Source organism: Canis lupus, chromosome 6 (assembly GCF_048164855.1).
Source record: "Canis lupus baileyi chromosome 6, mCanLup2.hap1, whole genome shotgun sequence".
In the NCBI taxonomy this organism is placed as follows: Eukaryota; Metazoa; Chordata; class Mammalia; order Carnivora; family Canidae; genus Canis; species Canis lupus.
The window spans coordinates 77,239,448-77,263,521 of record NC_132843.1 but is presented as its reverse complement, the minus strand read 5'-3'; the positions used below and the strand labels follow the sequence as shown (position 1 = coordinate 77,263,521).

Sequence of the window (24,074 nt, the reverse complement as noted above, 5' to 3'; positions counted from 1 at the left end):
CCAAGCAAATGTATAGATGAAATTGCATTTTTTTTTGCACATTTTAAAACACTCTCTTCATTCTTCTTCTTACTTATATCTTCAGTTTTTTAATTACTCTGATTTTTTTATTAAATGATTATTACACAGAATTATGGGGGTTTCTGCCTCAGGGAATGCGTCTTTTAAGTTGTCACTTTCTGTTTCTAATTGATAATTAACTTCAGTAACTTTTCAAAAATATATCAAACTTTGACCTATGTATTTTTAAAGTTTTTACTTTAACTCTAGTTGGTTAACATACAGTGTAATATTAGTTACAAGTGTACAGTATAGCAATTCAACAATTCCATACAGTAACAAGGGCACTCCTTAATCCCCATCACCTACTGATCCCCTTTCCCTTCTGGTAACATCAGAGTATTCTCTATACTTAAGAGTCTGTTTCTTGGGACACCTGGGTGGCTCAGTGGTTGAGCGACTGCCTTTGGCTCAAGGCCTGATCCCAGGTCCCGGGATTGAGTCCTGCATCAGGCTCCCCACGGGGAGCCTATTTCTCCCTCTGCCTGTGTCTCTGCCTCTCTCTCTGTGTCTCTCATGAATAAATAAGTAAAATCTTCTTTTTTAAAAAAAGAATCTGTTTCTTGCTTTCTCTGGCTCTCTCTCTCTCTCTCTTATTTTTCCCTCTTTGTTTGTTTTGTTTCTTAAATCCCATATATGAGTGAAGTCATATGGTACTTGTCTTTCTCTAACAATTTCACTTAGCATTATACTCTCTAGCTATATCCATGATGTTGCAAATGGCATATCCAATAAAGGGCTAGCATCCAGAATATATAAAGAGGTTATACAAATCAACGCCTAAAAAACAAGTGACCCAATTAAAACACGGGCGGAAGGCATGAACAGACTTTTCTTTAAAGATGACATGCAGATGGCCAACAGACCCATGAAGAGATGCTCATCATCACTTATCATCAGGGAAATGCGAATCAAAACTACATGAGCTATAGCATCACACCCACACCCATCAGAATAGCTAAAAGCAACAACACTAGAAACAAGAGGTGTTGGTGAGGATATGGAGAAAAAGGACCCCTCCTGCACTATTGGTGGGAATACAAATGGGTGTAGCCCCTGTGGAAAACAGTAGGGCGGTTAAAATTAGAACTACCTTAGGATCCAGCAATTTCACTGCTGGATGTTTACCCACAGAATACAAGAATGCTAATTCAAAAGGATCCATCCAACCCTATGGTTAAAGAAGCATCATTTACAATAGCCAAGATATGAAAGCAAACTTTAGCCTATTTAGATGTTAACAAATCAATGTTCTTGAATTATTAGGTGATGGCAGAGAGTCAACAAATTTACACAATTCCTGAATCCCTTTTCCAAAACACATTTTGTTAAGATAGGCTGTAGTGGAGTGGGCCCGAGGCCCTAGGCCCTTCTTCCCAGCAGTAGCTGAGGAGCAAACCTGCCTTGATCACCTTAACGTGATTATAGCTCTCTTTTTTTGTGTGAAAGTATTTTTGTTCTTTCCACTACCATCAAATCCTTGACTTCATGTTTTCCCCCAATATACTTCAGACACACCTGTATTTAGAAAGCTTGTGGATAATCACTTATCCACAGTGGAATAAATTACACCTAATCTACACGAAATACTGTGTAAAAGGAGTGTAAGGAAGGGAAAATAATTAAGAAGGCTTATAAGAGTTTCTAACTTCACTGGGTCAGGAGAATGGAAAGTTCACCCACTGGCCTCCAGCTGACTTCCTGTCCCTCATCCCTGCTCACTCAGCCGACAGATTCCAGCAACCACTAGAATGCAAGACACATAGAATTGTACTTTTTTGCATATATACAAATAGAAACCAATTTATATTTACCTGGTGGTACCTCTAAGGTTAAGGTTTTATTTGGACTGTCACATGAACTGTGACTTATAGTAATATTCAGGTTTTCACATTCTTTTAGGTTAGAGATCTCATTTTTCTTACATTGGTCACAATTCACGGTATCATTAACATTTAGTTTTGCTACAAATGAGTTAGGTTCATAATAATATTCCACGGTGATATTTGCGTATCTGTCCTCTGAAAGAAAAAAAGTGAGGGTTATTTATCATTTAAAAATTTTTTTTCAGAACAAATAAACCTACCTCAAATGCAAACGCCTTAATATAGATTTTCAAAAATATCAAGTATCTAACAAAATATCCCCAGAAACATTAAAATGAGAAGAAACACATCAAGTGTATCCTTAATTGATTTTTCAAAATTCCCTTTTATTGCTGCCCATCAAGGACCTCAGCTCTTAAGTTTATACTTGGGTGGTTAATAGATTACTGTCTTTCTAACTAGACTGTATTTTCTATGACAGCAAAGTCCAGTCTACGTTGATCATCATAAACCCAAATTGTTGCATGAAACTTGTCATTAGCACGGGCTCATTTGTTTGAATTATTTGTTGAATGATGCACAAATGAATGAGGTGTCTAGCAAATTTCTTCTTGCTTATCGTTTTCCTTTCTTTCTGAAATGCAGTTTTTGATTACCTGTTTCTCCAAATATGTGGAACGTTAATTCTAGGACCACAGGCTTTATTATTCCTTTACCTATGTAAAGTTATTTATAATAAACCCTCCGAAGTACCTCTCCTGGTGCCATGTCGCATTCTCTCCTTTATTTAAACACATTCCATTGACTGGTAAAAATATCTTTTCCACAAATGCTAATTTATTCACTCATTTTTAATCCAAAGAACATTATTAACCCCTTATTCTGTTTAAGACATTGTCCCGGGACCCCTGAGGGGCTCAGCGGTGGAGCGTCTGCCTTCTGCTGAGGGCGTGACCCCAGGGACCCAGGATTGAGTCCCGCATCGGGCTCCCCGGGCAGATCCTACTTCTCCCTCTGTCTGGGTCTCTCATGAATAAATCAATAAAATCTTTAAAAAAGAAAAAAGAAGTCCCAAGCCCTAGGAATGATCAGCTTTTAGAAACATGGAGTCTAACATAGAGACAAGCACAGGTGTGAGTTGCATAAGATATGCAAACACCTAAAACAAGATTATGCACAAAATAATATGGGAGTAGGGTGGGGGGACACTTATTCCGATTGCAGGGATAGGAGAGGCTCTCCAGAGGAGATGGGTGACTCAGTTTGTGTTTTAAAATACAAGCAGGACATAGCAAAACAGATGGGGGGGGCTGGATAAAGATGTAAAGATGGAGTGGGGTCCTAAGTGTGGGGGACGAAGAGCGGGGAAGAGCACAGAGGCATTGTGCAATCACTGTGTGTTTAGAAAACGGTAAGTAGTTTCACACTGGTTAAGTGACGAGTGTAAGGAGGCAAAAATACAGGAGGAATGTGATCATAAAAGGCCATATTGGGATCCCTGGGTGGCGCAGCGGTTTGGTGCCTGCCTTTGGCCCAGGGCGCGATCCTGGAGACCCGGGATCGAATCCCACGTCGGGCTCCCGGTGCATGGAGCCTGCATCTCCCTCTGCCTGTGTCTCTGCCTCTCTGTCTCTCTCTGTGTGACTATCATGAATAAATAAATAAAATCTTAAAAAAAAAAGGCCATATTAATTAAGCCAACATATGAGGGCTGATCTTTGCATCAGGTGCATGGGGAGCTGCTGAAGGCGGAAACTTTAGCGGTGAGATTCCCAAACATTTGTAGGGTGAAGCCCCCACCATGGAAGACTTTCTCCGAGAGGAGAGTAGGAAGGTGGGAAGAGTTGTACAAACTGTCCTCAAGCACCTGCTTTGAGCCAAAACCCCAGCAAGACAGAAAGACAGGGGCAGAGACAAAAACAGATTCTTCTTGACCAGCCTTGAAGGCCTGCTCCCCATTGCACGTGTATCATCACACTGCATCCCCACCCCCGGCAACCCTAAAGCAAACTTGCTATCTTCATTTCACGCATACCCAAACTCAAGTTAAGTGGCTTCACCAAAGTCGTTTAGCTAGTAATTAGTATTCCTGGTGCTCCAAATTAGGTTTGGACATGACGTCAAAGCTTCTTGCCCCTGAAGGTCACTGGCTCTGAAGATTTGGGACTAATCATTGCTGGGAAATGAGAGCCAGTGGATTTAGTGTACTACTACTGGGTCTTGAAGCTTGGAAGGAAGAAGGAAATAATTAAAGTGATATTCTAAAATGATATACACAACCTCTAGATAAACTTACCACATGTTTGCCTAGGTTCTGGGGAAACTGTAAGAGAAAAAAAAAGGGAGTGCAAATTATTAAAATTTCATTTACAATATCTCTGCTATAGTCATTGTGGGAAAGGGTGGTTTATCATGTTTCAAGTTCATAAATTGTCAAGTCTATGAATTAGGTTTAATAGTGCAGGGTTTGCCTAATACGATATTTTCCCATCAAAACTTCAAATGTTATAAACTCATGAGCTAGTTCTAGAAAAACGTTTTCATGAATTTCCCCACTAAACGTGATTGTGATCGTAATAATATTCAGATTTTTGAGCACACATTTGATTACGGGGTGGTGACATGCCCAACTATCCACGCAGCCAAAGACATTTAAAGCTCCTCATCCCCTTGATTAATCTCAAAACAGACTTATATAATTATAACCCCTGGAGAGTTCAGCTTACACCTTTGCTTAAAAATTCAGAAAATAGGCACAGGCTGCTTCATTCCCTAGTTTAACTGTTGCTAAGTTGTTTGCGCATCTACTGGATCCAGGGTAATTAATGGCTCTTTCCAGAAACTGAAACACATCTTGGGTGAAGCACATGTACTAAACTAAACAACGAGTGGAAATGTGCTTTGTGAAAGCCGAGAGAGCTCTGCTAATCTGGTCTCTGCATTGCAAGAATTGGGGAAAGAACGGTGGGCCTGCAGTCTCCGCCACCGCCGACCCACCCACTGGCACTGCCGACTGCTGGGTTCGTTCTCTAGAGGCCCCTCGCCTTGGCTTCCTGCTCCACATCGCATGACTGGGGCTCTAGAAACAATCCCCTGCTATTCACCACTTGGAATGGAGAATTCCATTGATAGAATCATTCTTTTTCATACTAATACCTCAGCCCACTCTTGGAGAAAGAAGTCTCAGTGTATGCGATTATTTCTCTACGCATCTGCACACAGTACACAACTCCTGGGGGCTGCTCACTAGAGCAGTGGGGTGGTAGGGTATTCCGGTAGCAGGAATGCCCTACAACAGCTGGCCCTGATCTCACCAGCTGTTGCCCTGCTAAAATACGTGGTGCGAGGCTCACTGCTATGCCACAGCCCCCGTGGTTAGAATACTTCATTGAACTTCTCAAGAGAAGGAGCCCAGTGTAGAGCAAACGGAAGACCCTTCTAGGAGCCCATCCCAGGTACATGGTGGTGGTGTGATTGTATGGCTGGGGGTAAGATTGTCACCTATTGTTGTGGGAGCAGTTGTATGGTTAGTGCTTGTTGCGGGTGAAGTGGACGTATGAGTCTCATCTGCAAGGAAATGAACAGAGAATAAAAGTTAATGAGTTTGTCATACGGAAGGGCAACCGCATCTTCACTACAGGAGTCCTCCTTGGAATGAACGCTTGCTCTTTTTTTTTTTTTTTTTTTTTTGTGCTTATTTTTAAAATAAGAAAATGAATCAGCACTTTCTCTGCCAATGGCCTTTTAAGATAACCAACATTTCCAATAATTAGAGCTTGACGTCATGTAAGTCTGGAGAAACTATCCACTCCTTGGTGCGCTTCTTACCTGATGTGCCATCTTCCTCACACTACTCCTTTCTCCTTCAATTACAACTTCCTTATTTTAATTCAAATACGGATTCCAAATACGGATACCAGTTACTCTTTATTATTATTATTATTATTATTATTATTATTAATTGCCTGCCAGCCTTTCTACATATTCAGTTCCCATATCAATCCTATAACATGGATATTATAATATCCTTTTTTTTTCTTTTTAACAGAGGAGACACACACAAATTATGAGTAGCTTATGCATAAGTCAACGAGGCTGGATTTGACCCCGGGTGGGGCTAGAGGACACAAGAGCCTGTTATCTTTCTTCTTTGCCATCAACGTTCACGGTGCGAATAACAAAATAAAATATGCAAAGAAAAAAGAAAAAAGCTTCCTGGCAAGTTTATTTTGTCTAATTTAATATCAATATGTGAAACTTGGTAAACCGGGAAACCTCCAAATGATGTCCGGCCTGAGGTTAAAGGGCTGCAGGGCGTCCCTAGCTTGCACGTCACTGTCCCCCCGACCCGGGGCTCGAACCTGAGGAGCTGGCATTGGCCGGGATGCTGGAGGCGCGCGGAGGCGCCGCGGAGCTGCTGCGTGCGGGCGGGGGGGAGGCTACTGGGGTGGCAGCTGGGTCCGCGGGGAAGGTGCGAGGGGTGGTCCACTCTCCCGAGGACCCTGCAAGCACAAAGGCCGTCGCCGCTGGCGTCGTGTCTCCCACACAAGGGGACGGCCAGACGGGCCCCCCAGCGGACCCCGGACCCCGAGGCCCAGCCCCGGGGGGCCCTTGCTCTGTAGAACCGCGCGGACACCTGCAAGGTGCGTGGGACCCCGGGCGCACGCGGCACGTGCCATCGGGGCGAGCACTGCCGGTCCGGGGGCCCCACCCAGAGAAGCCCCCCCTGGGTGGCGGGTGGCCTTGGGTGGCAGTGGGAATGCACCCAGGGGACCGCGTGGGGGGCTGACACCCCAGGCCGGCCGCGGAGCTCCGGGTGTGCAAGCCCGGGTGGAGGGTGGCGGACGGGGAAGCGCAACCTGCCCTGTGCACCCATGGGTGCGCCTCTCTGGGTGCAGAGAGGAGCTGGGTGGGGTGGTGGGTGCAGGTGCTTCGGGCCACTGTCGGATGCCTCTGCCTCCCCGCCCCCAGGACACCCCCTCCGCCGTAGGAGCCCCTCCCCGGGGGAAAGCAGGTGGCTCTGGAGCCCGCGGCGCCCGACGATCCTGGCACCCCTCCCCTGGGGTGCAAGCCCCCCCAGGAGCACACCGATAGAGAGGCGGGGGTCAGGGGGTCAGAGCTCAGGGCCCCCCCAACCCCGCCCCCGGGCATCGCGCAGCGCCCACCGCGGGGCCGCACCCAGCGCACCCCAACCGCACCTGCCAAGACTCTGGGTTTGGGTCTCTGCTCGTCTCCCCAATCCGCCCCCCCACTCGCCCCCGGTTTAACTGCGCCGCCACGGAAACCGTCAGCAGCCGCTCCCCAGGCCCTTTCCTGCTTTAAAAAATAATAATAATATATATATTTTTTTTGACCCAGAACTGGTCCTCTGCCAAGTTTTAAGAATCGGCGGGTTTGTCTCTTGCCTTCTAGCGTGTTCTTTCCCAGTCCCCTGCGCAAGCCTGGCCTCCCCCCCACCCCACCTCCCTGCCCGGGCCCTTGCTCTCCAGCTCCCCCCTCCCCCGCCCCCTCCTTAAATCCCCTACCTTCCTATTTTATAGGAAAACTACAGTTCCCTTGCGTAGGTAATCTCTGAGCTGCTTTCGAAGTGACTTTTACAATTTTAATTAGGGGAATTAATCCTAATCAGTTTTTAATCAGTGCAAGGAGCGGCTTGGAGGGGAGGAGTCCCCTGGGGAGGGCAGGGCGCCTCCGGTGAGGGACCGCCCAGCTCACGCACCGCCTGGGAATTCCTGGCTTTGCTGGAAGCTCCACTTTTTTTTTTTTTTTTTTTTTTCTCCCTGCGGTTCTGGGGCAGCTGGCCTGGGTGGAGCGAGGCGGGGCCGAGGGCAGCTCCCTTGACAGCTCTTAAAGCAGGTGCACAGCCTGTCATGATCTTTGCACCAAGGGAAGAGCGTTAATACTGCAAAAAAAAACCCCATCATTCTCCGTGATTTGCTTGGTTTCCGTGTTCAATTCCCGCTTGAGGCAAGGCCACTGCGGTGCCAGCCCCGTGGGCTCCCCCGTTTAGATCTCTGAAATGATCCGAGGCCCTCGGGCCACTACAGTCTTGCAGGTGTCTGCCCGCATCGCGGTTCTCGGGATAAAAAAAGACACCACGAAGCGATGGAGATGCTGACTTTGGAAAGACCAGGGGGAGGATGCTTTGCCTTGTTTCTATACACGGAGATGCTCAGCTGGAAAGAAGCTTTAATGTTTGAATGGGGACTGGGAAGCATCTATTTCTTTTTTTTTTTTTTCCATTCTTGAAAAAAAAAGCAATTAAATTGTGGTTATGATTTCTTAGTGCCCTTCATTGATGATGGAAGTCATTCACCCTTCACGATTTTGTTTATTGGTCAGAGGTCTTTAAGCAACAAATCACATATACTGTTCTTTATTGCCAGCAAGAAGTTTTCACTGGGCAACGGTGCTGGCCTCAAATATAAACGTATAGAGCACCCTACATAACTGTTTCCCCCAAAACAGGTCTGTCCTTTATTCTCGAAAGATTCCTTCTGGGCAATCTCCTCTCTGCCACAAGGACCTGAGTGGTGCGGCCTCACAGACTAAGCGTAACCAGGAAAGTAGGAAATTGCAAATTCACCAACTGGCAGGTGCTACCCGTTTAGCAAGTGGCTGGACTCCCTCACACTGGTCTTAAGCCTGACAACCCCGCAAACCTGATGGGTCATTCCTGCCTGGTGCAGGGGTGCGTGCGAGAAGGGCAACAGTGCTGTTGGGTGTCTGCGGGTCGGGTCCGGCAGAGGATGCCTGCGAGCCTGTGTGCGTGAGGAGAGGCGGCTGTGTGACACCTAAGGTAAGAAAGCAAGATCATTTCAGTATTTCCCCGCAGATGAGACATTTAAATACTAGGAGGTTATAACTATATTGGTTACCAGACCGTGAAATGTGTGTCTGCCTCTACTTAAATTCACCTGGCAGGAAGGTGGCACCTGAGTCCTTGATTTACATATTCCCAGAGGCTCCCTTTGGGCCATGATATCACAGATGACTCAGGTTTCCAGGTGGCTTTGGACCCCCTAGGCCCTAGGAGCTTTTTGAACCAACTCTCCTTCAACTCGACACACTGAAAGTTGAGAGAGTGCTTTGTAGGAAGAATCAGGAAAGAATCCCTCAATATACAATATATAATATGCAAATCGAAAAAAGAAAAATGGGCAAGACATGTAACAGATATCTAATATATACAGTGGCCAAAAGGCATATGCAAAAATGCTCATCACATGACAGTTTTTCAATGTAAAAATGAAATACTTTAACTATCACACTAGGTTTATTATATCTAGTATTGGAAAAAAATGTGGGGAAACAGTTGCACACACGCACACACATACACATTGTCACAGAATCCATGTCTAGAGTCTGGAGGGTTTACCACCCATATAAACAGTATCTTTAAAGGATCAGGATTTGCAGATTTCATTGTGCCTGTGTGTAAAGTAAATACTGTGTGTGTGTATATATATATATATATATACGTTTTAGTATATATAAGCATAAGTATATACTTTGTATAGACTTCTATAGTGGTGTTTTGCAAAAGGCATAACACATTTTTATAAAAATAATATTAAATGATTATGTTAATTATTGTTGAACGATTCTGAAAACGTTTGAAGATATTACAGTGTTAGAAAAATGGATTGAGGGAATTTTCCCCCCTATACTTATCAGTAAGCAGGAAATTCCGATTGTATCCCACAGCATACATCAATTACAAACAAAAATTAAATAACACATACAGATTTTACCCCAGTAGATAATTGAAATATCACCTGATAGCAAGATGACTCTCTAGAGGAGAAAAAATGGGTTCTTTTATTGGAAAGTGTAAGAAAACCTTCCAAGCTAATCTCACTAGCAGTATTATTGTGCCAGGGCAAGTTAGTATTAATATTGTTCATCTTCATTCCCAATATATTCCATTTTAAACTTTTCCTCTCACATTTTGCTTCATATGGAATGGTGTATGCATGTGTTTGTGTACAAGAAGTAAATGCGGAACCTTTGAAATGGAACCTCTGAAGTGTGCCATTTATTTAGGAAAAACCTTGAGCCTGAAATGTTCTACTTAGCCATCAACACCCTCATCCTCACATTCATTTTTTTTTTTTAATTTTGGGCCATGAAACCGATTGCTTGCAATGTTCACAGAGGTCCTGGCCACTACTCTGCTAGGGCAGCAGAGAAAGATGGAATGTTCGGTTCTGTAATCAACATAAGGAGGCATTTATCATTTATTTAACTGCATATTACAGGCAATAAACTTTATCAATATGGTATTCAAAACATTACAATGTACCCCCCCAAAAAAATTTCTCAGATAGTGCCATACATACGTGTTTTCCAAACCGAGATTAATGGCAGTGTTAAGCAAATAGCTGAGGCTCTGATCGGAGTATGTCTATAAACCTACTTGCCTCAGAAAACGACAGGATGGCACATTATTTCAGAAAAGGCATAAACAAACCTCACGATGGTTGATTTAGGTACTGAATACGCTGACAGAACTAACAATAAATAAATATAGAATGAGCAAATCACAGATTTATTGGGATTCCGAAGAGCCTCCATGGTCTTCCGTGGAAAGAAAATGCCTCCCACGTCACTGGTAGTTTGTTATGAATGTGGCCACAGAACCTTAAATTAAACCATTAGGACTCTCAACCTTGATTATTTTTTTAATAATGAAAATATCCCTGGAGGAAGTGCACATAGCAAAACTGGATTATTCATCCTCAGTGTGGTTTTTTAAAAAAATAATTTGTCTATCTCCACTAATTTTCTGATATTGAGAATCTGGAGTTGAACAGAGAAAGGTTCTTCTTCTGAATTACAGCCAGGGAGGGCTAGACTGACAAAGCCTTGAAATAGTGAAATCTGATGTCCAGAGCTGCGAAAAACTTAAGTAAGCAGAAACCGGGCCGATGATGCAGAGCGTGTAGCTCAGAGGTTGCCCAAGAAACTCCCCTCCTACCCCCCAACGTGACTTGTGGGGGCCCCCCTTCCACCCCTCCTTGCCAGTATGCATTCATTACTTTGGTCAGTCAGTATCGCATGAACACCTAGACGTCCTACACTTTGCACACTTGAGTAACATCACACATAGAAACTGCACATAGAATTTAGAGAAAAGCTGTTCTGATAACTTTCGAATTCAAAAAGACGAGTGCTCCCAAACTCATTTCAATTAACACTTCTGTGCCAACCTTTCACATCATGAGAATTAGCATTATCCAAAGAATTCCGGGATTCTTCAGTCGATGTACTGTCTGGACTAAGAGGAGGCGTGGTCTCTGATGAGTAATTTTCTCTTTCAGAGATGCTTGGGAGTGAGAATGCAGTGGTGCGGGTGGGTAAGGGGTCTCCTGGAGCACTGGGCTTTTCTGTTGAGTTCAGTCCTATTGTGTTCATGGGAGATGGAAGAAGGAAAACAAAATAAGTGTGTGAATCATATCCTGCAACATATATTCATCTGAGTTTACTAACTGCCCAGTCCTTTATGGCACGCATATAAATATTTATACATATATGTGTATATGCACGCACAACATACAGACATGATATATGGTCTGTGTATATATACATATATGTGTACACGGTGTGTGTATATGTTAGTAAATACCAAAACATATATACACACATGCGTATATATATAAATATAAATATGGAGGTACAGATGCATAGACTTAGATATAAAATGAGCTATAGAACAGAGGCTAAAGATACAAATGGGGAAGTGAAGTTGAAAGCAATTATTCCCTGCCCTCTTCCCATTTAATTGCTAGATTCTCAGAAGGGTGGAGCACATGCAGAAAGAAAACTGATCAACAGAAATTGTAAAAAAAATATATGGATATACATATGCATATAATATATATGACTTATCAATGAGGAAAAGAGAAAGAGAAACTCCAAAGGAGATTATAGGAGGACTAGTGTTCCAGGAGAAAGAATGAAAGATAAAATCCTAAGTACAAGTGATTATTTTTTAAAAAATCAGAGTCAAACAAAGCAAAGATTGGGTAAAAGGGAAACAAAGTCTCAGGTACACAAGTGGCCCAAGTCTACAAAAATGTTTTCAACTTTTTGAGAATATAAGAAATACAATTTGAGAACTTGAAATAACATTTTCTGCAGTTTCAATTCCCCTTGGAAGAAAAAACCATGTGAAAAGGTGGTGTTGAAATAGGTATAGGCCCAGCTGACTGGAGTCTATAATTGGTAAAAGCTTTCTGCAGGGCACATTAGTACCCTATACTAAAGGCCTTTAAATTTTTGGTATTCTCTTACTCACAATGTGTATTTCTTTATACAAGAATGGGGGGAGGGGGTGCAGAGATTACACCAAACGTTATTAAAAAACAAAACAAAAAAAGTGCCACATTGTGATTTCTGGATATTGAGGTTATAGTATTTTTTCTACATCATCTATCTTTACCATGCATTTGCTTCTACGAATAGCCAAATTTATGTTTTTCAATATTCAATGAACAAAAAATTGCATGATATTACACAAGTATTTTAACAATTCAGTTCAACAAGAATGGGTAAGAGAACATGGCACGAATAAGGGAAGAGAAAGAAGGGGAGAAACTGTAAAGAGTAGAAGTGATAAGAATCAAGAACCAAAATTAAAAGATTACTGAATAGGGAATTAAGAAAATGGAAGTAGAAAGGACACACAGAAGTCCTAATTTCATTCCCTAATACCAAAGGCAAAGTGAAATTGATGTTTGCTAAATAGGTAAAAAAAACATCTATACCCTCTTGAACTGCCCCAAGGTCATGCACATGAAATAATGTGGAACTCTTCTGTGGCTACAGAAATCCAAAGTGATAGTACAGTTGTTACTATCTTTGTTTTCCAGGGAAAATTTTCAGTCTCTAGAAGGTCGTAACCCAATAACTCCCAAATAAACATATTTACTGACAAACTTTCACCCATAGTACAAGTCAACAGATCTAGCTAAGTAATAGGCAAGTGGCTCCTTCTTGGCTTTCAGTGTAAAATTGTAAGTCTAGCTTGACTTATTCTCTCATCTGCTCATTGTTGAGTAAGAGGGAGGCATGGGGGTGGAAGAAAAGACAGCAGAAAGGAAGAGAGGGAGAGAACAGGGAAGGGAGAGAGGGAGGAGCTTACAATTCTATGCAATAACATTAGTACACTTTCATCATTAGAGACTTGAACAATTTCTCATTTGTTGTTTTCAGGTTAAACTATCTTTGGTGTTGGCAGGATTCCGCTGATACATCCACTTTGAGAGAAACGTCCTAATGTCGTCCCTTTATCACCCACTCCCACTTTTCTTTTAGATTTGAATTACAAAGAGACTAATGGGAAAATCACTCCAAATACCTCGCATAATAGTGCTGTGCTTCGTTGAAGAGTAGCATTCCTAAAGATTCTATCTCACCAAGCAAATTCACTTCAAGATCTATGAAAAAATGGTGTTCAGAAAATTGCCTTCCTACCTAGAAGCCTTAATATTCTTGCATATGTCTGAAGCTCAATGCACTTTCCCTAATTCAATGGAATAAGAATTTAATTCAGGATCAAAAAAAAAAAAAAACCACACTCCAATTGCCAATTCTACATTGTCCTTCATCTTCACTTTGGAGATACTACTGGTTTCCATTGATCATTTTCATGCTGGCAACATTCACCAGAGCCATTCTCGTTTGCATTTGGGGTCACTATTTTGACTTACCTGATGTCATCACTTGGAGGCTTGACAGTTCAGACACAATGGGAACTCTCTCAAGAAGATGATGAGTCATCTACCATTTTAAACATTCACTCCCCATCCTACCCCCTTCTTCCTCCCCTCCTGCAACAATAGCTAATTTATATGATTGAAATGAACTTAATCTTTTGTAAAAGGCGGAGATGCTAAAATGCATGAGAGTAGCCGGCATAAACCAATCACATCTATGCACTAATGATTTTCATGTTTTTATGAAACTTCTCTGCCATACCATGCACCTATAAAATCTTAATATTACATCTTTTAAAAAATAAGAGAGTATACTACTTACACAGATTCAGGAATGTTTTATTATTTTTCACATAGTTCTTTGTTTTAATAGTTTGGAATGAATTTTAATTACACAAATAATTCCTTTAATTACCCAATTCCCAGAACATTTTGAATGCACCTAACTGGAACTCTGCATTAGAATTATGAAATCAGAATTATCGTAGTGGCTGTACTTACCTTTTTATTGTATAACGTCAACCATATGGTGAATCAAGAAATCAGTAATACATTTTAAACAACAATAACATTTAAGTGATATAACTTATTTTCTTATTTTGCATGTAGTATGTATGAAGTTATTTTTAACATTTTCATTGTTTAAACTTAACTTATCTCAGGGTTAGAATATTCATTAAGGCTACTAATTCCATTGTGACAATAGAACTTAGACATGATTATGATAAAATATCTTACTAAACTCAAAGTTTCTCATTTTTATATATATGTATATACATATATATAATATGTATAGAAGTCTAATTTCTCAGATAATTCCTTAACCAATTTTTGAGCTACAAAATTTTGTGATCTAACTTGAACTGTTTGTAACGATAAAATTTAAAGAGATTGGAATCCTGCCATGTAATTTATTACCAAGTTTAAGAAAAGCTATAAATTATACACAATAATATGTATACAAATGATACATTCAAGTAGTTTCAAACTTTATGTCTTATAAGCAGGAATATTAAGAACAAGAAAATATCAAGAATGATTATTATAACATTCGTCCTTATAAAATGATTTTACTAGATAATAATAGAAAATTCTATCAACATTAAATACGTAAATTTGCAAAAAAATAAATAAATAAAATGCAAATATTAATTCTTACCAGAACTGGAAACATTCACTCCTGAAAATAAGAAAACAAACATCTCTTAGAAAATGTCAAATTTCATATATATGTGTATACATACATGAATACATATACACATTATATATATATATATATATATATACTCTCCATGCTAGTTAACATTCACAAAGTGGCAATTTTCAGTACATTTTACCCCACTGAAGCTACATTCCTTCGCTGAATGTCATGTTTAGAAAGCCCAAGTGTGTGTGTCAAAACTATGTTATTAGTTTTTGAATCTCAGGTAAAATAAGAAAAATAATAAAATAAAGGAGAGCTATTAGAATTAATCTCAAGCCTGCAAAAGATTCCCCCAAATTGATTCATTTATTTAGATAACGATTATTTATTGAGTGCCTACTTTGTGCTAGACATTATGCCACGTTCTAGGGATATAACATAACCAAGATGTAGAAATTTCCTGTCCATTGAGCTGAGTTCAGTGTGAGATATAGACCAAAAAAAAAAAAAAAGTCATACAATGTGATCAATGAGACAGAATGTGCTATAGAAGCACATAGAGGGATCATCTAATTTAGACTTCCAGGGTTGATGGCCAGCTGGTGGAGGAGGTAATAGAGAGGGTTTCTTGAATACATTTAAGGTGTGACCTAAAGGATTATGGACAGTTAGCTTAGTCCTAGAGGAGTAAGAAGTTGGGATTTGTCCTACAGGCTTTCGATAGCCATCAGAGAAAGGTGTTTAAGGGAGGTCTAATGCAGAAGCATTTTAATTTTTTATTGACCCTGTTGTAGAATGGAAAATGGGTTATCAGGGGACAGAAATATCGGGAGACCAAAATAAAAACGTGAGAAAGATGATGTTCTACATGAGGAAAATGGTACCAAAAAAAAAAAAAAAAAAGAAAGAAAAAGAAAAAGACACGAAAAAAAATCTGTGAAATATTTGAAAGCAGTTATCAAGATTTTGTGGATCCTTAAAAATAAAATAAAAGACTTTGTGGATCTTTGCAAGTAAGAAAGGCAGGGATTGAGTCAAAAGGAAAACGTTCAGGTTGATGGTTTAGCATACTAGGCAATTACAGTTAGGTAGATTATGGAGGCTTTCACCAAGCTAAAGGAGAAAGAAAAGCAAAAGACACAGGAAAATTTGGTATGTTTGAGACTTTTGTTTAAACATGTTTAGTAATATGTGGAGGTGGAGGTTGGTAGCTCAGGATGTGCATTTGGGCTAAGGCTCTGGATCAGCATATAAATGGATATTGTGGCTACAAAGGGGAAGGAGATCCCCAGTCATAAAAAAAGAGGACTGCCCAGGATAGAATCCCGAAGTTGAATAAATATTAAAGGAGAGGGACAGCAAAGGTGACTTAATTTTCTATGTAGGAGGGAAATTGAAGTCAACAAGAGTTACGAATAGAGGGTGTTATCAAGAAGGAAATAAATGAAATCAAATGAGATGAGAGCTAACGTGGATCGATTGGATGGATTTATCAAGTGGGCTGGTGGGAATGTTGGAAAATCTAGTTTTATTGCTGTGATGGGAACTGGATTGAGTCTGCAGGGGAGTGAGGCATGTTTTCATCCCCCTTCTTTGTAATGGCTATTAACAAGATCATAAAGTTCTTTCCCAAATGATAGTGAACTGATGTGAAAAGGAATCAAGCATCAAATAAAATAACAGGTGCACTAGTATTTAAGGCACCTTCCTGCCTTGAGGTTTTATTTTCTGATCTGAAAAAAAATTTTTCCCCTCAGAAGTATCATCAGATGAGTATGACCCAGTAGTCTTCAATGATGTTCCCTGGCTTACTCCTTAATATAAAAAGTATTTGTGTATTATATGTTATATATTATCATGTATTATTTATATTATATATAAATCATAATTATCAAATTATTAAAGTATATATTATTAAAATTTATACTGTATCAAATATTTTCTTACTTTCTCATTACTTTTTTTTTTTTTTTTTAAGATTTTATTCATTTCTTTGACAGAGAGAAAGAGCAGAGCACAAGCAGGGGGAGCTGCAGAGGGAGAAGGAGAAGCAGACTCCCAGCTGAGCAAAGAGCCTGATATGAAGCCCATTCCCAGGACCCCGGGATCATGAACTGAGCCGAGGGGAGATACTTAACCGACTGGGCCCCCCAACGGCCCCTCATTAAAGTTCTCTACTTTTTCTCTTCTTTTTTTTTGAATAGAAATTAAGTAGATCAATTTATTTTTTTGTATATTTCACAAGTATAATTTTGGAAGGGCCATTTGACAAATTTCAGCATTAACTGCCAACTCTATATACATGTTCAACAAAAAAGGCATTTACTCTTGGCCCTTTTAATACAGGCAGAGTGTCCTATTGCATCACAAATGAGAGATGCAGTAACAGATCTGAGAGCTTATTAAAAGAAATTAGGTGTTTTTTCCAAACGTTATTTGGTTGATAACATAATACAAACATAACATGAATGGTTTCATGACCACCAGCAATTTGCAGAATAAAACCCGTAAGTCTACCTACTTCAAAGGCCAAAACTAGTGAAACAGTATTAAATTTGGTTTTTAAATCCTTAAATTAACAATCGCAAAACGAGATTTCTTTGATCTCAATTTTGTAAGGTGTGGTGGGGGATCAGGGGGAGAAAGGATGGGGGCGCGGCGAGAAGACTGGCAGTGCATGCTGAGTTTCAGAGTTGGGACAGTGGCTCAAATTAGTCATCCAGATTAGGATAGTGTTTTAGAAAATTAAACATGTGTCCTAAATGTGGCATATTGAGAAGGACATTCAAGGATGATAATTCATCAGCCCTAAATACCATTTAATGAAAGCCATCTGGAGGTTTGAGGGGTAAGCAAGATGGGGGCAGGGTGAAGTAAAATGAGGTGAAAAAGGAAAATGAAAAGTACAAGAAATGTGTTTAATGCTGGGAAGTGTGAAAAGGCCACCAGAGAAACTTCCTTTAGTTGACACTCAAGTGTGCTCCTCCTCTAGGCTACCTGCCTGTGGATCACCAAACACCAAATTTACAGCACAATTTAAGCAGAGATTACATTTCAGCTTTGATAAAACTTCACAAGTATGGTTTTGTTACATCAAGTGAAAAGAGCAACTAATTCCAACTTTTGAAGTAAGAACAAGTAGAGAGGTCTCCCTCGGCCTGCCGTGATGAATAGTTAAGACTTATTTTTAGGTCAGCAGCACATGAATATTGAATAACTTGTAAATAGACTGCAAACATGCTGCTGCCAGTTCATCAAAACATTCCAACAATTTCTTACTATCCCAACATGCCAAGAACTGTAGTTGTTTTAGTTAGATGTAGCCTCCCAAAAACAAAAGTTTCACAAAGTGTACCACCAAAGTAGGAGCTACTGGACACAAAACAGGTAATTTATTCCAGACGTTAGCCAATTTTCATGAAATATTTGTTACCCTCAACTTCAGTACACTCCAATATTCATTTGTAATAAGCAAGACAATTAAAATTAGCCATTTTTCAAACCACAACTCTGAAATTAGAGAAATGGACAATTAAACTCATCTAGTCAACATCTTCATTCAAGCAATGGTGAAACAGTCTGCAAATAATGTCAATAAACTGAGATTTGAGGCAGAATAAAAAATAGAAAAATTAAAAACCTATCACAAGCACCAATAATGGAGGCTAAGCAATTATACCTACAAATTCTTGTTGACAGGTCTTTCCTAATGGAAAATCCTGAGATTTTAAGTACTGTGACTTTACAGAAGGCAGGTTGGTTTAATGAGGAAACTTTTAATAAAAAGGCAATCAACAGTATTTTATTTTGGGCACTTACTCAGTATTTCACAGATCCTCAACAAGTTTTGAGGTAGGTTAAATATCAGCATTGTAATTTACAAAATAAAACTTAAGAGGTTATATCACTTGTTGTAAACTTTAGCAGGAATCCTATCATGGTCAAGAATAACATGGTCTCTGTGATCTTTCAGATTAATCATCTCAGATGTGTAAATTTAATGTTGACAGCTTGCAAGTACCCACCAAAATTTTTTCTTAAAAAGACAAGATATCACAGAAATTCTACTTTGGGGTATTGCCTATTCTTAAATGGATCCTACAATGATCATACATATTGTGGAATAATCTACTTGCTCCCATCATAAATATGTTTATATATAACTGATCTTTAAAATTACAAACTAGAACATTACTGATTTCATTGCTTTCCTGCCTTTTGGGGTGGGTGGAGCAGGAAGATCATCAGCAAGTCTCACTGAGAGCGCTAGGCAGCCTTTAAGCTCAGGTGCTATGCTCAAGGCACCATTTACAATGATTTGGGGTCATAGGAAAGCAAGTACACAGATGGAGCCATGATCTAGAAAAGATGCCTGGATCGAAAAAGAGGGGAGGTCCTGTGCAAGTCAAAGACAAAGAAAAAAATACTATCATCTCAGGCTACTGATCTTCATTGTCATGCTATAGCATATCACCTATGGGAAGAACTCTTAAAAGAACAGTAAATATATCCCAATGAAGTCTGTTAATTAAAATTCTTTACTAACTAGATAAACCACAAGTAAAATTAAATTGGTTATTTTATTAAAGTGACATCTATAGAAGCAAAATATCTAATATTTTAATGCATGTTCCACCTACCACACAAACGACTCTAAAGGTCACAAGTATAATTCACTTAGCTTACTTAAAATTATTTACCAGAATTCAGCTCATCCTGACATGGGTTCCTGGGCCAACTTTCTCAAGGATTTGTTTCAGTATAAAGTTCATTTTACTTAAACAAGTCTCAAATATTAGTAATTATACAGGATTAAGAGTGGTTAATGAACAACTGAGAAATTATAAGAAAAACATTATTCTGTTCGAAAATATAGAGCAAATTTTAACAGTGAGGACATACACTTATGCTTCTGAATAGACTAAACAGCACAGCTGAACAAGATTTGAGTCAAAGAGGCAAGAAAAAAAGGAGGAAAGGGCCACAGGAGGCAGAGTATCGAAGCCTTTTGTTCTAGTGGCCCCCGAGTTGACTTAAGCTCTTTCATTTGTTACTAAAATCCATGACATTCAGTGGCCTTGTGCAGATATGCTATGTTGCTTAAGCATATCTTTTGTCCTATGCAGAACATCTCATTTTGACTTTTATGAAAATTGCAATTCGTGTAATTTACATAAGCTTTTTTAATGTAGAAAGTTCTCTACTTTTCCTTCATAATTCATACTTAAGTATTGTTTTTAATTTACATGATTTGGAGTTTTGTCCCTCCTCTTGTTTAGTTAGCTTTCATTTTTCTATCACATGTAAAATAATATTTTAATTTTTTGTTTAATTTTTATTTTCCCGTTAGTAGTTTTCTCCTCATTTGTTTTTATTTTCTTCTAAATCAAGTTCTTAAAATTGTGTTGATTTCCATAGGAAGTAATTAGGAAAATTAAAGAATATATATTACCATAGAAATGGCTGACAGCTCTTGTGTTTTAGGTGAAAGAAAAAATAATCCTCATAAGCATAAATAGTTTAGCATATTGCCACATTCAAAATGTTCAAGTTAATTTGAGTGTGTAAACACATTTCATATGATACATTTCTTTAAGAAGTCCATAAGTTTTTAGATATCTAAAACGATTTTGACATGCTCCTTCTCAATATAAAGTCCTAACTCCTTGGAACTTGAAACAAGTTAATTTTATTCAGTAAGTTCAAAAATATTTATTGTTTTGCTGGTGTGATATTAGGTGTTAGTTTGAAAACGTAAAAGGCATGGTCCTTTGCTCTGGGAAATATTACAATCTGTAAGATGTCTATATCCTTATCAATAGATAACTCCAATGATCTGAAAAGACATTTCGGTCATAGGTGAACCTGATGATGACTCATAATAAAATTCTTGCCATTGGTGATCAGCAAGTCACACAACAAGATGAGGAGAAAGAGAAGCAGCCACAGATGTGTAGCTAAGTGCCCTGCTTAGCCGTAAGTGGTCGATAAGTAATTGGTGAGTGGTTTTGAGCAGGAGTAAATGCAAAGGAGAAATCCAACAGCTCTGATGACATCACCTTTGGGAGAGAAGCCAGGAGCAAGCCTCCTTATAGGCTATGATAAAGACATTAAATTTTGTTCCTGAGAATGATGGAAGCCATTGGATCAATAAATGTAGAACAGAAATCAAATAGTAGATTTGATGACAAAGAAAAGAGGAATCCTAATGTTGCCTGTACTAGATCCGTCACTAACTCGACAGACCGCGCTATACTCTATTGTTCTGATTTACTAGTTTGTTGCACCAAAATATGTAGCACAAATGATATAGGACTTGTTATGGAACGGATTTATCATTTGTCAGATATTTAGTATGGAAATGGAAAAAAAAGGATTGTTGGGATAATAAAGAAGCTTTCTATTTTTTTAAGGTAGGCTTATTTATTTATTTATTTATTTATTTATTTATTTATTTATTAGAATGAGAACATGAGTAGTGGGGAGCTGCAGAGGGAGAAGGAGATGGAGGCTCCCCACTGAGCCGGGAGCCCAAGGACTCAGGGCTGGACCCCAGGACTCTGCAATCATGACCCGAGCTGAAGGCAGGTGCTTAACTGACTGAGCCACCCAGGTGCCCCAGGTAGCTTCCTTTTTCACATAACCATGAATACTAGACTAAATATGCTGGAAATGATTCTAAACAGTAGATTATTCATCAGGTCACATACATGTTAAATACCCCAGAGATATTAATTTAATTCTAACTGCTTCAAAAGCAATGAATTTTGGGGGGGGGGGGACCTGGGTGGCTCAGTCTGCGAAATGTCTGACTTTTGATTTAGTTTCAGGTCATGATCTCAGGGTCCTGGGATTGAGCCCTGCATGGGGCTCCACACTCAGTGTGGCATCTACTTGGGATTCTCCCTCTCCCTGTCCATCTGCCCTTCCCTCCACTCATGCTCTAAATAAATAGATAAATAAATAAATAAATAAATAAATAAATAAATAATTTTTTTTTTTTTAAGGCAGGGAATGTCTTTATTTTTTTTTTCAGGGAATGTCTTTAAACGAAATATGTGGTATATAATATTTTAATCCAAGAGGTGAAAAGGAGAGCAAGATAAATTACCAAAATGGAGAAGACAATTCCTTGAGTTCTAAAGCTTTTTGAGGAATCACACTGAAATGATATTTTATTATCATTAATTGCTGATATTTATTGAGTGTTCACGGTATGCCAGGCACCGTACATACTATGTCTGTTGCTTGTATTTTCTCTCTTAAGGATCACAACACCCTATGAAGCTGAAGAAATCAAGTACGTTAGCCAAGTTCACAAGGCCAGTACATACTAGCCCAGGCTTGAACCTGAGCAGGTCTGACTCTGCAGACCGTGCTGTCAACTCTCGGGCTTCCTGCTTTCCTCATTAATTGATCCTTATCGCCTTTCCTCTCCACCTGACCTTTCAGCATGGAAATTCTTTAAGCCAATGTGTGAGGTTACATAAAGATTGGTATGTATTAAAAGCTCATTAGCTAAATAAAGAAGCATCTTAATCAGGATTGGACTACAGAGTAAATGACTAATGGTGCTACAAGTGCTAAAATAAACTTGACCCTAAATGTAGACATTTAGGCTAAATTATAGTTTGCTGGATACATGCTCTATGTATGGCAGAGGTAAATACCAGAGAAAAATCAGAGGTGTGTCAATTTAATTTACTACAGAATATGATTTTGACAGGAAAGTCAACCAAACTACAGTGACATCCAACAAAAAGTAGTGCAGCTCACAGACTTCGTGTTTATCTGAGAAGAGGCTTCCATAGCTCGGAAACAGAAAAATAGCTTCTCTCTAAGTGTATATCTACATCTATGTATTTCTGGTCTAATCATGGGCCCGTTCAACATTTCCCCAAATCCTTTAATCTTCAATGCAACAAAATTTAGTATCCGTGGCAAACAACGTAATATCTAAAGATGGTTCACATGATCATGCTTACGCTCCATAAGTTTCTCAAATTGAATATGCGTTTTCCTTTACACCCTTTTATCTCAGAATCTGATTCTAAATTCCTCTGCTGGGTGCTTTTTCAGGATATTTTGCAACACTGTAGCTTATTTTATGTTTTACTTCATTTTCTTTATAGAGTAGTACACCCACAATCTTTTATCTCTTTGAAAGAAGATTCCAAGTCTTTAGCATCACTGTTTAGACTCAATATGAGACTAAACTTATTCCCATAGTCACAAAATCCCTATAAACAGATTTTTCAGTCCCTGTACCACTTCTAGTCAACATGATAAATCACATGAAAATTACTTAGGCACTCAATAAATCTTACGGAAGCACACTAACATGAACTTTCAAAAACAACAAACCACTTCCTAATTTAAGTTAATGTCCTTAAGAGAATATTCAGGAACTATAGCAATGCAACTTGAAATGACATTAATTTCAATAAACCATTATCTACTAGATTTCATAAATTAAAAAGGCTTTCAATTATCTTTAAAATGTCAAAAAACTTAACTACAAATCTCCATGGGGGAACACCTAGAAAGATAATCCACATTAAATAGCCTAGTTAAAATCTAACTAATATCTAAAGGACACATTCTCTTAAAAAAAAAAAAAAACTACAACACTGTAATGACTTATATAAATACAAGCAGTACAGGAAAAAATACTTCCATGGAGACTGTTTCTACCTATCAGATAAGGTAGATAGGTGAAGTTACTTGAATATTTAGAGGCGACGGTACCAAATGTCTGCAGTACTTGGTTGACACCTTCCATCACATTTTGTGATTCCTCCTAAAGTAGATGAGCAATGACCTCAATTGTCTATTGCATTGTACATATGCAGACATTATCAGAACATTATAGAAATCATAGGATGGAGCGACTGGCCGAAGCCTCATCGTTAAGAAGACCTGCTCAGACCTGTCGCGTGCAATATTTAATTATTTCTTGTCCTACTCCCTCTGCTGCAGCACATGGTGACAGTGATCTGTGAGACCAGTGCAAAGCAAGAGGACTCACGGAGCTATCTCACCTGTTTGCCATAGGCAGACACCCCTGGACTCTCTATGCCCTGGCTCGTGTAGAACTTCAAAGTAATCATATCCTGTTAGTGGAGCCAACTAGACTTGGAAAAAGCAAATAGACGTCTGCATAAAGGACTTAATAACCAGGACATAATAAACACCTATTTAATATTAAGAAGTTGTATTAATATAAATAGCATTAAAAAAATATATATATATAAATAGCATTAGGATATGTTAGTGGGGATTAAGAGGGTGTGTGTGTGTGTGTGTGTGTGTGTGTAGACAGGA

The 24,074-nt window shown here is 39.3% G+C and overlaps 1 protein-coding gene across 5 annotated transcripts in view; it reads right to left on the bottom strand.

The window, feature by feature from the left end:
- Positions 1-24,074, bottom strand: part of PTPRC (protein tyrosine phosphatase receptor type C) — a 126,553-nt gene that overhangs the window by 52,066 nt on the left and 50,413 nt on the right. Inside the window, exons 3-9 of one of the 5 annotated variants that reach the window (XM_072831315.1) lie at positions 14,766-14,786; positions 11,099-11,290; positions 8,549-8,680; positions 6,248-6,388; positions 5,388-5,453; positions 4,183-4,209; positions 1,875-2,081 (exon numbers count right to left, since the gene is read on the bottom strand). In XM_072831315.1, coding sequence (XP_072687416.1) covers positions 1,875-2,081; positions 4,183-4,209; positions 5,388-5,453; positions 6,248-6,388; positions 8,549-8,680; positions 11,099-11,290; positions 14,766-14,786 — 786 coding nt within the window. The remainder of the gene's footprint in view (positions 1-1,874; positions 2,082-4,182; positions 4,210-5,387; positions 5,454-6,247; positions 6,389-8,548; positions 8,681-11,098; positions 11,291-14,765; positions 14,787-24,074) is intronic. The other 4 variants (XM_072831316.1, XM_072831318.1, XM_072831319.1 and 1 more) reach the window with 4 other exon arrangements.